Source organism: Rhyacophila brunnea, unplaced genomic scaffold, assembly GCF_057557595.1.
Source record: "Rhyacophila brunnea isolate RB1 unplaced genomic scaffold, BYU_Rbru_1.0 scaffold_20, whole genome shotgun sequence".
Lineage (NCBI taxonomy): Eukaryota > Metazoa > Arthropoda > Insecta > Trichoptera > Rhyacophilidae > Rhyacophila > Rhyacophila brunnea.
Window position 1 is genome coordinate 20,351,377 of NW_028232860.1, and position 13,863 is coordinate 20,365,239.

Here is a 13,863-nt window from a genome sequence, read left to right on the forward strand (position 1 = left end):
TTATTGGAAAAATAAATAAGTTTCGTTATTTAATAATCAAATGAAAAATAGTTAACGTTCAACTTTTTTGGGGACATTTTCGGAATGGAACGAAATGGTAACGGAGTGTAATTTGTAAAGCTTAAGTTACATGTTACCATAAAAACAAATTTTTGTTTTATGAAATTTATTTGAATTTTTTGATAGACAGATAAATATTCAACGTGCGTCAAAATAACAAAACAAATCAAACTTAATCACTAAAATAGACATATTTTATAATAAATTTCACAATACTTGTAAAATAAGGTAGGTAATAATTTTGACACACTATACATTACCATAACTTTATTTGGCATTTATATTATTTGTAACTCAGATAAAAAATATTTTTAAGCAAATTAACAATATATGAAAAAAAAAATCAGCAAGGGATTCAGACGCGAGTTCCTAGCGCGGCACGGAGTATATAACTTTTACGAAAATAATTATAGTCAAACTCGGTTATTACGATCTCTGACATAGCGAGATCTCGGATGTAATAACGAAACATTTGTTGACAATTGGTTTATGATTTTCGCCATACATTTAATTCTTTCACTGTTATAACGAGCAACTTATCGGATATACCGAGCTAAAATACTGTTAATGTGTCGACCGTTTTAAAACATTTCGACCCTAAGCAATAAAATCCGATTGGACAGGATGCCGCCGGGGTCGGATTACGTTTATGACACTAGTAAAGTGTCTAAGTACCTACCTTATTGGTGTTTCACCGACAATAATAAAAAAGTATCCACGCATATGGTTGAAAAATCCAAGGTTTGTGAAGTCCGTAGGTACCTACCAGCGTTAATTACAATAAACAACTTCTTTTGTAGTTTATGAATGCCATGCTCGTTTCGGGGATTTTTACGATGGTTTCCAAATTTTTTATTTTCGGCTTTTTGTGTAATGTGACATGCTCATTTAAAAATACCTATTCTCTGATATAACGAGTAACGCTTATAACAAGCAAATTCAGTCGGTCCCATCTTCCTCGTAATAACCAAGTTCGACTTTATGTTGTCTTGAAATTTAATTGTATTCATCAACATAAAATGTAGCTATACAGGTTGATTGTAATCAAGACGTACTTTTCTGACATTTCGTGAATACCTACAGTTCTAGGTATTAAATCTAATCGAGTACACATTTCTGTTAAACGTGACAAAAAAATACTTTTTCATACATTTTTATAAATTTCTATGCCTAAAATGTATGGAGAAGTTTTAAAATTTTGGTGGCGTATAACAGAAAGAGTATGACAGAGCCAGTGCCTGTCTCGCAATTATTTCAGTCTGGTGTTTTTTCTTTTCCTTCTGTTGTTTTTTTTTATCTCCATACTTTTATGTGCGCTATTTTTGCGTATTCAGACATATCACATACTTTTTTAATCTTTATTATATTATTATATTATAGTCAGGTTATTTTTTATATTTTTTAATGAAAATATTTTTGTTTTTCATACGAACAGACAAAATAATTTTTTTTATAATCTATGAAGAACTAAACACACACTGTAAACCCAACTTTATGCATGCCATTTCGTTACTTTTACATTCCACATATACGTTACCACCAATATAGTTTCGGAGTGGAAGTAACGGATTCTGTTTCAGAAGTGTTTGAAGCCAAAATTTAGCTTAGTTTTATTGTTAAACCTGCGATATGTTTTATTATATCTGTAGTATGAAAGATAAGCTCCATATGTGTAGTATGTGAAATAGAAATATGTGTTTTCTTACCTTATAAATCGTGGTAACAGTAGTGGAACTTCTTAAATGACCAACCCAGAAAGCAACCTGTTCCGATAGCGATACCGACACACACCAACAATTTAAAGTGTACATGGCGATCAGTGTTATACAAAAATGTTGCTACATTAAAAAAAAACATATTTATAGTGAAAATTTTTCGCCTTCATGCTAAAATCGTGGTAACGGAATGTGGAGTTCCACTTTTTCAAATATCCTGGGACACACTTTAAACGTGATTTTTTTTCAATATTGGTACAAATTTACGAAAAAACTATATATTTTCCAAAAATATATAATGTAAGCTGTTGAAAACACTACGAATTTAATTTTACACACTCAAAATTAATGACGAAATCAGACTTTGTTTATTTGAATTTATGGGTGGGACATGGTAAAAACGCACTACCTTTCGATCTAAATAATCAATTAAAAATATATACAGGTCAGATAGTTGTATTTAACTGATTGAATAGAGTAAATTAATAAATTTGCATGTTAAAAGTACATAACTTTCCAACATTTTATAATATAATAACTATGAAAAAATCAATCAAAGTCATGGGACATGCCAAAAACGCAATGTACAAACTTTGGCGAAAATGCCCATAAGCTACTGCAAATGCCTGGCGGAGTCTTTGTAGTCTCCTGACTTTGCCGAGCACGCCATCGCTGAACTCGGTCATTTGTCAAGTGGCGACGCTATAGCTGATTGTTCTTCCCATACATCCCCTGTTCTGGGGATCTCTCGGATAACGCACAACTTTTTTTCTAAACGCCACCCACTTCGTTGAACATTTTTAGTTTGATTTATCCACAAATCTCTTCAGTTTGAATTGAGTATATTCTTCATAGAAATTGACATTTTCAGAGATATCTCATTTTCAAAATCATGTTTGCTATCCGACTACATATATACCTACATTCTTTATACATTTTCGTCAATGCCGTTTAATACTTCTTACCAGTGACGTCCCCCTTGGGGGTAGGTAGATTGAGTGTCGCTTGGGGGCGGCAAATCGAGGAGAATCAATAAATATATATAGGAATAGGTACCGAAACTTAGTAATAACGGAAATATCTTTCCATTAAAAAAATCAGCTCACTGGTTGGAAACAAAATGTACCTATTAATTAACATAAACGGTTTAACAGGACTGTATTTTTTCGTCGTGTTCGCGATGTCTAGTTTACTTCCGTTGTCTTTGGACATCACTCCCTGATGACCAGCAATGACACGTGCAGATTTGCGAATTATATTTGAATTATACCTAATTAATTTATCCAAATATTTTTGCCAGTCATTCGCGAGTTTTGAAAGTTGTCAGGTGTATTTTTAAACGTATCTAAAACTGTGGACTCGCAATATTGTCTATTAATTGAAATAGAGATGACATTTAAATTAAATTTTGTGGCATATATTTTGTTAATAATGTATTTCTTAAATATTGAGGCCTTATAGGATAATAAAAAATACTGTGTAATGGGGTGGCATTTTGACGCTGCCTAGAGGCGGCATTTTGTCTAGGGACGTCACTGCTTCTTACATACACATTTTGACGTTTTCTCTGACTTATAGATAAATCAAGGCAAATATAAAGAAACGATTATAATTTTACTACGTATTAAATAATCGACAATGATACCGACTCACTAGAGAACATAAATGTTACAATATGTTAATGGGCACCGCGTGTAGTGAAATTAATCAATGAAATCTTATAAGGGAATGCACGTTGTGCCATAAATAAGTTTATTTACAAATTACAATACAACCTTTCACAAATTCAAAATTACTTATGTGACCTATACGGTGGATAATGGTTATAGAAAATATGGTGCGGACAGGACTCAAACCCGCATCGTCGAATTCCCGTCAACGTGCTTTACGTAATTTACAATAAATATTATGTATGTTCAATAAAGAATGCTACATTATTAAATTGTGTGAATTATTTATATATTATGTCACACTGAAAAAATATTGACACAGAATATTCCTCAAATACTCTCAGTTGAGGATTCATGACCAATAACGAGGAAAAGTGAGCTGAAACCAAACGACGAAAATTGCTAGAATTCGCACGGAGACCTTTTCTCACAGGCGATGTCAGCGGGCAGCACGAAAACAGGTTTGTCGAGGGTGCTCGCTGACTGTCCAGCGCCCGACTGCACTCGCCCAGAGTGCATTCACAGGGTCGATTCTCGATTAGGCCAAATTAAACAATGCACAATTTGTTGCTACCTCTCTTGGTAAATGAAGTATCGATGTAGGTACACATTTACTGCATTATAATGTTCGTCATCCTCTTAATAATTTTGACGTTTCTCGTGAAAAAATATATACTAAAGAGCGTGTATATTGAGGTTATAATTATTATATTATCACAAAGGTCCAGTTCTGGAGGCTGTCCACTGGTCACTAACTTTTCATCGTTGCTATAGTGATAGGATAATAATAAAACAACATTTTTTAAATATAAAAAAAAAGTTTTTGTCCATACCTATTATAAACGAAATAATATTATGGCAAAGTGAAACGTTGGCTTCTTTGGCAAGCGCGATCTGACTGCGTGGTCCCCTCGCAATATGGGTAGGTACTACGGGGGAGAAAATAGTGCGGTCAGATTGCAATTCACAATATCTGAGCGATTCAATTTCTCAGTGAATCGGAATTTAAAAAAAATGTTAACATATAGGTACATACCTATTGTGATAAGACTGATAATTAGTGATAAGCATAATATAATAACATTCGATCACCGTTTTTGTTTAGACGCTAAATAATTTACTTATAACGTTTTACATGACTTTTCAAACAATTATTTAGCATTTCCGGCCAGCATTAGGTACAAATTCACACATCAACCAAGTGACGTCACGTGTGTATTCTGAATTTGATATGAGGAGAATTGTCAAATATATTTCGAATTTTATTCGTGAAAGCGAAGAGCATATAAATCAGGTATTATCAGTGTCGCATAAACATTTAGGAGTTTTAAATTCTATTCAATTGTACCTCAGAATTGTATTCAATAATAATATAGGCATACCATTTAAGTAATGTATAAATTCAAAAAACTTGATAAAGCTCACCATGTGAGCGAAACTGTCGTACATTATTGTACTGTCAATATTAGTTGTGAAATGGCGACAACGAGCAGATAGATACTTACAAGAAGTCCTGAATGTTATGGATAAAGGATCCACAGTTTACATATAAATTGTACTTATTTCATTTCACCGTAGCAGTTCACCGTGAGTAGCCTTACCGGGAAGAGATGGCAGTATAGCATCGAGATTTAAAAAAATACGCATTGTTCGTGGAGCATTGCCGACAGTAATGTTCCAATTTTATTAGACTCATTAGTCATTACATAAGTACCAATATTAATTTGGTAATAACGCTGTCATTTTCGGCAGATATTTGATACCTACGTACGACTTGAGCGCCTACCAGAATTTAATATATAAAGTACTTATATACGATATGATTTATTTCTAATTTACCAACCTATCGGTAAATTACGGTGCATACGTACAAATTTCTGGACACGAGAACCACGTGTACACATATTATGTACTATAGGGTTATAATTTACTGTTTCCACGTGGCTGTTACATCATGCTCAAATTCTATACGCAGTCCGCACCCCTCATATAAGGACACATATGTACTACCTATTTGAATTTTCAAGAAAACAAATTCATGAGCATAAATATGGTGAAGTAAAATCGAGCACAATAGATAGTAAGGTAGGCAGGCATCGTCCAAATTAAATGTATTTTATGGGGAGCGAGCGAGATCAGGTAGATAATTATTATTCTTTTGTACAGCTGAGTTTTTTTTGGGTCGAACTGACTGCGTTTCCTACGTGCACATGCCTCGTACACATAAGAAAAAAAACATTTTTTCCTGCTGTGATAGGTACCGGAATTTGTATGTTACCTATAAATATTAGGTGGTTTTATTGTGCATTTCTTTCAGAAATCAAGGTTATATTAAAATTATTATAATATCTGGGTAGGTAGATCACTTTACTTTAAATTTAAATGGATTTATGCATTTATTTATAGATTATACCATATTATTATTATAAATGATAAACCAAAGAGCCAAAATTTTTTGTCCGAATTATATTACAGACCTACAAACTTATCTGGAGAATGGCCAAAAATGGAACTACGAACTAGCATAGGACTCAACATATTGAAAAACGTCATTCGAGTGTCAGATTGGGTAGTTTTCGACAGTGGCTCCCCCATCTCATTCTCCAGATAAGTTTGTAGGTGTGTACGTTAAAATTAGGTAAACTGCAGTCTGTTTATTGTGTGATAAAAATAATCTGTTATTTTTGTGAAAACGACATTTGCAAGGTAGCCAGGAATTTAAAACAGCGGGCTAGCGGGCGCAGGTGCACCGCCACCACATTGAGTGGGTCCCACGCAGTAAAAACGTCGATACACGAAAGAAAATTCGTTAATATAATATACCTAAGTACACATATTACTTAAAGTACCTATACATAAAAGAATATGTTTTGCTATAAATCTGTTGACTGGAAAAACCAGGCGGGAACAGTGACATTTTTCAAAGCCGATTACGACAAAATTCAAGAATGATAACCACACACAACAAAAATAATCCAGTATATCGGCTATTTTCAAAATGTTGCAAAATAACTTCCATAGAACGCCATCATATTTCTCTTTTAAATCTTGAAAAATGGTAAAAAGTAATATTTTCTTACACGTTTCTGTTTCATAGAATGCAGATCTAAAGACCAGAATTACATTACTTAATTACAAATAATTTCTTCAGTTGACCAATTCGAAGAAATGGCGTGAATCCAATCGGGCAGGTAAAAGACCGGCCGACAGAGGATATAATCTGCGACCTCAATATGAACACGGTAAGAGGATTTTTTGATATTTTGTTATTCAAAGTTTTGATCTATCCAGATCGAGAAATGTCACTCGGTTTTCTGTCCTTCGGCACATCGATATTTTATAGTCGAAAAAAATCCACCATTCTCTGCAAATCCGTGGTTATTCAATTTCGCCGAAGAAGTAACCAGCAGACGATATCAGCGTTAACTTCTTCATCAGGCTACATCCAACTACAATCCCCCCCCACAGAGATGAGACTAGGTAGTCGTAAATATTATTGTAATTGACATGTGGATATTAGTTTCCAGTAATATTGAGAAAATAATCGCATTATATGTTTGCAACTCCATCAGGTCATGCAAGTGTGAATGAGTTGGTACTTACCGGCCCGCGGTTGAAAACCACTTCTTTAGACCGTCGATAATAATAATGACACCGGGATATTCCTTCACATATAAAACAAGTACCTATTATATTATGGATCCACCAGTATAAGTTGTCCGCTGAGTGAGGGCGCCACATGCTAACATCTGACATTTCATTCAATACTTGTTATACCTATTGTGATAAACCAAAACCAACTCAAGAGAAAGTCGAAGCATTCACGACTGGTCCTACCTTTTCCGCCCCCTCCTGTTGTCTATGGATGACCTGTTATTGTTCTATAGAGTGCCCATACTGACGCCTAGTTAATATATTTGATTTGAGATTTTTTTATAATTCAATTTGAAACGAGAAAGGGCGAATCGATATGTCAAGCGATCTGGGATCTGATTTTGACAGCTGAACAGTGGACCACTCGTTGCTTGTGCAAAAGGTTATGCTCAGGCTTTATTAATCTAAAGATGGCGGTGGATAGACTGATAAGCTTATTTTCTACTGTAGTGTCAATCATATTTTTGTATGTAAACAAAACGAGGATTCAATATTTGAGGGCTGTCGGCGGGGTTTGTGTTTTTGGGTTGGATCATAAAATAATAAAAATAGTCTGGCAATGGTCCAGGACTTTCACATCTCTATCTTATTAAACCATGTTTTATCTAAATTCGCTAATTATTGATAAATGTTACATAATAGATAAATATAACAGAGGACCTAGGTATATTAATTAAGGAGATTGCCTATCACGGAGTCAATAAATTTAAACGAAACCAAAAAGGAAAGTCTATAAAATAGGTAGGTAGGTATTAGGAAGTTTATTACAGTTGTTGTTTGAGATAAAGGTAGGACAAAGTGTATACCAAATAGGTATTACCTACATTTGTATTGTACATTCAAAATGTAGACGCACGATTGACATATTAAATTATTAATTTGTCAGGCAGTGAAAATAATGTACCTATTTTTGTAAATGCATTTTCTACAAAGCACTAGCCAGTAGCCAGCTGTTTTTGCATGGCAGGCTAGGCTTCGAATATTAATTGTCAACTCCATAAGATTTATTACCTATGGTTTAACAGTTTAATGAATGCAAGGTCAACGTGGTTAGCTTATTTTTAGAATTTTACTAACACAGCTGATGTTCGATGGAAAACAAACGCAGAAAGAATTTTATCACGTAGGAAAGGAATAAAGGCACAAGTTTGTTGAACTTTTGAATGCGATTATAATGTAAAAATAGAATGATAAATAATAGGTGTATGCGTACAAAACACACAGCTTGGGCACCATTTTTTATTATCTAGAATTTGAATTTGGAACACATTTTCAAATGTGGAACCCGATTGAAAATATTTCACTAATATAAATCGAAAACCAGTCGTGGAAAGCACAAGAAAAGGCAAAATGTCCGACATTTTATCTTGCAGTCGCGAGCTGTATCAGCAGTATTCGGAAATGCCTTCGAATTCTCTACCTACATAATGTAATGGAATTTATTATTCTCGTGGCTAGGGATTTAAAAAAATCTGAGAATTCGTGTAATATCACAATATTCAGTGGAAAAAGGGATGAGATTCATCATGAATCAACGGAAACTAATTTATCGGTGAAAAATGAGTAATATTTTTTGTCTAAATTTCACATGTTGACTCCATAGTGCAATGAAATTATTACACTAGGTAAAAATATTAAAATACCTAACTCAATATGTGATGAGAAGATCGAGTTGTTTATGAAAGGTTAATATACCGACAGAGGTTGAATAAATGTATGTTTATTATACGTTTATGATCCTAATAAATTCTGTATGTACATAACTAGGTAGGTAGTTATAATAAACACAGGTTTTTTTACGCGTTGTTTCAATCAAGTCGTCTAGTAATGTCAGTGACACAGTCAGCTGATTGCAAAACATGTGCTATGACTGAAAATTTAATCAGCGTACAATATACACGAATAAAATGTGCATCGAGGGGGCTGGAAAAAATGGCTGAAACGTACGAGACCCCATCTTGAAACGGATGGCCGTCCATGTTGCAAAAACGTGAACCGTTTGCAATTCCGGACCATACCCGTTTCATACGGGGGTGTGTGGACCGAAAAAAATACCGAGAATCGATCACGCGGCCGGAAAAAGCAGGGAAAACTACATAATTTAACGTAAAAACAGATATATTTCGATTTGAGTGAACGCCGGCCGGCGAAATGAAGCGGACCTACCTTAACGAAGCAGATCGACGTAGTCGTCCCCTCGATGTCCACCAATATAACTGTTGATTTTAAAATCTTTTCGTCGATCTCCTTTGCACATAGATCCATTATCACAGGGTGCGTTACGCGTACGATGGTTTACAAAAAAACTTCGAGTATTTCCGATTGAGGGGTACAATAAATCGATCAAATAGAGTAGTCGTGTGCTGCGATATCTCACGCAAAAGATGCGCAATGCAACGGCGGTCCGCAAAGTCTGACTGCCTCAGCTTGCCTGTCTGATAGGGCCACTGCCAACTTGAGAAACGGATGCCAAATCTGCGGCAGGGGTGAAATACGGAAGTAAAAACATATGATATTAAAAAAATACAAGTTTCAAAAACATAGTTACTTATAAATGATTGAATCCCACTCTGTCCAAAAGAAATCTATAAGTTTACTAGGGATAGTCAAAATTACCAGAAAAAATATGTACAACTGTTTTCTACCTACTATTAGTAAAATTGAAGTTATTGTCTGTGGTTTCGAAATATTTGTCTTTTGATCATGGTTTTTACCAAGGCCTGAACAAAAACGATGCATGAGTGCGAGTGAGAAAGTATTCGGCACCCTTACAATCTCTGCGACACGCGCTAGAGTAACATAAAAGGTCTACATAAATGTGAGCTAGTTTCCAAAAGAATCGCCATCAAATCGGGGCGAAACGCTTCACACAGCGTCGATAACTTGCGAGTTCGTGTTGCTAAAATTGCTATTTTTTGTGTTAAACATTTTTAGTTAATTAAGTAGAAAAGATGGTTCTGTGTGTTGTCTTAAAATGTGGTAGCCGTACTGATACGCAAGAAGATGGTATTATGTTTCATAGGTAAGTTGATACATGTTCGTGATAATTTATTTGTATTTTAGTATATATTTTGATATCAGTGACCTAGTGTTTCTTTAAAATAACTTAAATTATGGATATCTTTATCTAATGGTTGCATTTTGACCGCTTAAAAATACTATATAACGTAAAAAAATAGAAAATTATATTTTAATTCTGAGCGTCTAGTGCGAGCACTTTGGGCGAGCACTAGCGAAATGGTCTATGGTCTCGAACATTTGTAGACGAATGCGTTCGCTCGCCCACAAACCAAACGCAAGGCACGCGGCTTCATTTAGCAATGCAACGGGTGGTGTCTAGATGTATCTATAGTCTAAGGTTTTTACTATTTTCATAACATAATATTATACATAGTGTCCTTTTTAATTGGTCTGTTCCATTATAAAATTATAACTCAAAAACTACCGGACCAATATTGATGAAACTTGCAAACCTTATAGATTAAATTGTTGGTAGGTATCTATTTAGTTTCGTTTCATCGCAATATTTCAATAAGTTCCGAAGTTAAGATAAAACCTTTTAAAAATGCCTAGCGTAAATGAAACAATTCATCACGAGGGAGGTGCGGATAAAGGGTACATACGTGCCTAGATTCAACCATTGCCTGTCTTATTGATTTGAAAAATAAAATAAACCGTTTTACTTTTTGTTTTCAGATTTCACGTGGACGAAGTTACATGCTATAGCCAGCAGTAAATACAATCTACAGCTCTAACCACAATCTCTAATAGCTTACGATGGTATTCAATATAAATAAATGTAAGACAAGAGTGTTATTTTTAGTCTACTAACATTTTAAACACTATTAACACAATGTAGGTATCTATGTTACCCGTATGTGTACATTACCAATGTACACATACCTATGTTATGAAGCAATCAATTGATAGGTATCTAGAATTGCTGTTTAATGTGAAAGATTGCTCACAATGATCAGTGTGAATCGTAGATCCTTGTCACATCGCAACGTCACCTACCCAGTGCTGACTAGAACAGGTCTTCCACTATTTGCCTTTCGCTGTGTGCTCTATCTTCAATGTGTATGATAAAATAAATATAATATTGTAAGTGACTCGAGCAATATAATTACTTATATAAATCTTCATTCGACAAATTTTAATTTCGGGTTATCTCTCTTTATAACTTTGCCCTCCGGCTCTAGGATGATAATGATGTTATAAGTTCAAAAATATATTTTTTACATACATGTATTATCTATTTATTCATTAGGTAGCTACTATATAATATATTAATACAACTGAATATCATTTGATCTAATTTTATGTGAGGTAATCAGGTAATGAAGCGTATCAGTGTAGTAAAAAGTTATGAAGCGTATAGCTACTCTGCTAGCAGCTGTTTTTGAATTTGGCATTTTTCCGTGAATTTATTTCCAAATATGGTTTGCGGTCCGCCACTGGGCACTGCCTTCTATATACTGTGGTAAGTATTTGTAACAATAAAATACGCGGGTAGTCTGAAATCAGCCGTTTTGTAAATATTGACAAGATCACTTTTTATCTGACACATTTACTATGTTGTTTATTTATACTACTCATAGAAAATCTAAATAAAATTTGCTTATTAAAAGCTTCTATAATATTGTTATAATTGTCACGTTTATGTTATGTTATGATTATTTTGAGTTTTGATAATATTATTTTCTCTGTAGGTGCTTACAGTATGTATTGTATTGTTATGTACATACACTGTAAATTTGTTTGCGATTTGTTATCAATGAAATATGATTGATACAGCCTACTACCAAATATTTATTTAGATACATATTAACATACAGTTTATCTAGAAAATATTCAGTCATGGAGAAAAATGAAAAGAGCATATCTACATCACCCCACTTCATTACTTCTTGTGGTACGATTTTTTGACAATTAGCTAATTTAAATAAAATAAAAAACTAGACATTATAATATGGTTGGTTTAACATAGTATATTAGTCTATGGTTTAATAGAAACATTGTAAGTTTAATATTGTGGCATCTATTTTCAAATCCCTGTTTTTCAATTTGTGTATGACTCAGAGGACTCAGAGTATGAACCTAATATGTTGAGCAAGTGGCTGAGATCCATTTTTCTATTATAATTTTATTAGGATCAGACATGGTCGGGAAGAAGACCACATTTTACTCATAGTAAAATAGGCTGGGGTGGGTGACCTGCTCAAATTGTCTTCCCGAGCCCGGTCTATCCTGAGGCACGCCATCCACGCCTGCATTTTGGGTACCTAACCCGACACTCAAAAACTCAGCTACATTCATTGAACATGACTAGCCAATTTTATTTGGGAAATTTTGATGGTTCGGATTATGTTTGGCGGATAATTTAGGAAAATGAAGGATAGCAATGAAAAAACTTTGTTTATAAATAACCCGAATTTTCTCTTTATTATATTATCATAAAATACATCATTTATTTACAATGTCAGTCAATACATTTTATAGAAACCAATTGTAAAACTGTGTTATGTATTATGCATTTACAGATGGGATAAAACAGCTGGACTCTAAAATTAAATAGGATAGTTTTATACCAAAGAATTTGGACTATAAATTGGAGCCTAATAGCGCCTGTACACATGCATGTATTTATTGGCCACAACAGTGTGGAAATTAAACTATTGCGAAAATAACTGTTAACACGTAAAATTGCTGACTGTCTCGGCAATCTCATTCTTCAAGCGTAAGCGAGTTTGTCATTGTATGGTGCTATTTCACTGGTTAAAAATATACATAATTTGCAATATCTCAGAAACATACTTGGGTATAAGAAAAGGTATTGGGTATTAGATGAAAAATGAGCGAGACTTGAATCTGCATCCGTTGGGTTCCGACGAATGTGCTAATTGGTAAGTAGGTACTAAATAAAATATAAATTATCATCAAAGCATTTCAACTATAAAAGGCACTTTTACAGCACAGATGTCACAAAGTGTTTGTTGAACTGTTCATTGTCATTTTAAATATAACATATATTGTATATTTACAAAATCTTACAAATTTTCTTGGTTAAAAGTTAAAATTTAATTATTATTCTAGCCATGGTGGTATGTATTTTATTCCATGTGGTCGAGTAAGCTTTTTCTTGATTTTGAAACCACCCCTTCGTTCACACGTATTTTCTTGATAAGTACAGGTGTTGAGATGTCACAGACCGCCTTTCTTTTAGCCAACTGAAATATCATAAGGCAAAATAAGTGTTAACACCAATGATCATCAAAATTGCAGTTTATTTATCTATATATAAAGAAGGGCATATGCAACATAGAAAGAATGAGTATGATACAACATACATCAGTTTATAAAAAAAAAAATAGTAAAACAGAGCACACATAACAAAATACAGATTATCTTATCATATATTATATTGTCAGAAATAAAAAAAAAAGTACAATAAAATCAAGATATTATATTATGAAAAACAAGATGAGTGGGTACAACAAAAAATGGTCATTTACTGCAGTGCTTGAGTGCCTGAATGGAGGTATTGAACATGTCAATAGAAGAACTATTTTGAAAGAGTTTACAGCAAAGGAGTTTTAATGAAATCAGTGTCTCTATTGACAATCATTATTGATGGAAGACCATTGCAGTTGTAATCAAAGATGTTGAATAAAAATCTTCTTTTATGACGATGGATATATTTAAGAAAATGAAGGTTACTAAGGTTAATGAATACATTTCGCATTCCAAGTTTAACGCCTGCG

The 13,863-nt window shown here is 33.8% G+C and overlaps 2 protein-coding genes across 2 annotated transcripts in view; both read right to left on the reverse strand.

Moving 5' to 3' along the window:
• The window catches only part of LOC147071356 (uncharacterized), a 46,839-nt gene extending 37,321 nt beyond the window's left edge, over positions 1-9,518 (reverse strand). Inside the window, exon 1 of the mRNA XM_085948606.1 lies at positions 9,266-9,518. Within this exon, the coding sequence (XP_085804732.1) occupies positions 9,266-9,364 (99 nt within the window). The 5' untranslated portion in view covers positions 9,365-9,518. The remainder of the gene's footprint in view (positions 1-9,265) is intronic.
• A 3,001-nt stretch (positions 9,519-12,519) lies between these two features.
• Positions 12,520-13,863, reverse strand: part of LOC147071357 (uncharacterized) — a 28,448-nt gene continuing 27,104 nt past the window's right edge. Inside the window, exon 16 of the mRNA XM_085948605.1 lies at positions 12,520-13,329. Coding sequence (XP_085804731.1) covers positions 13,213-13,329 — 117 coding nt within the window. The 3' untranslated portion in view covers positions 12,520-13,212. The remainder of the gene's footprint in view (positions 13,330-13,863) is intronic.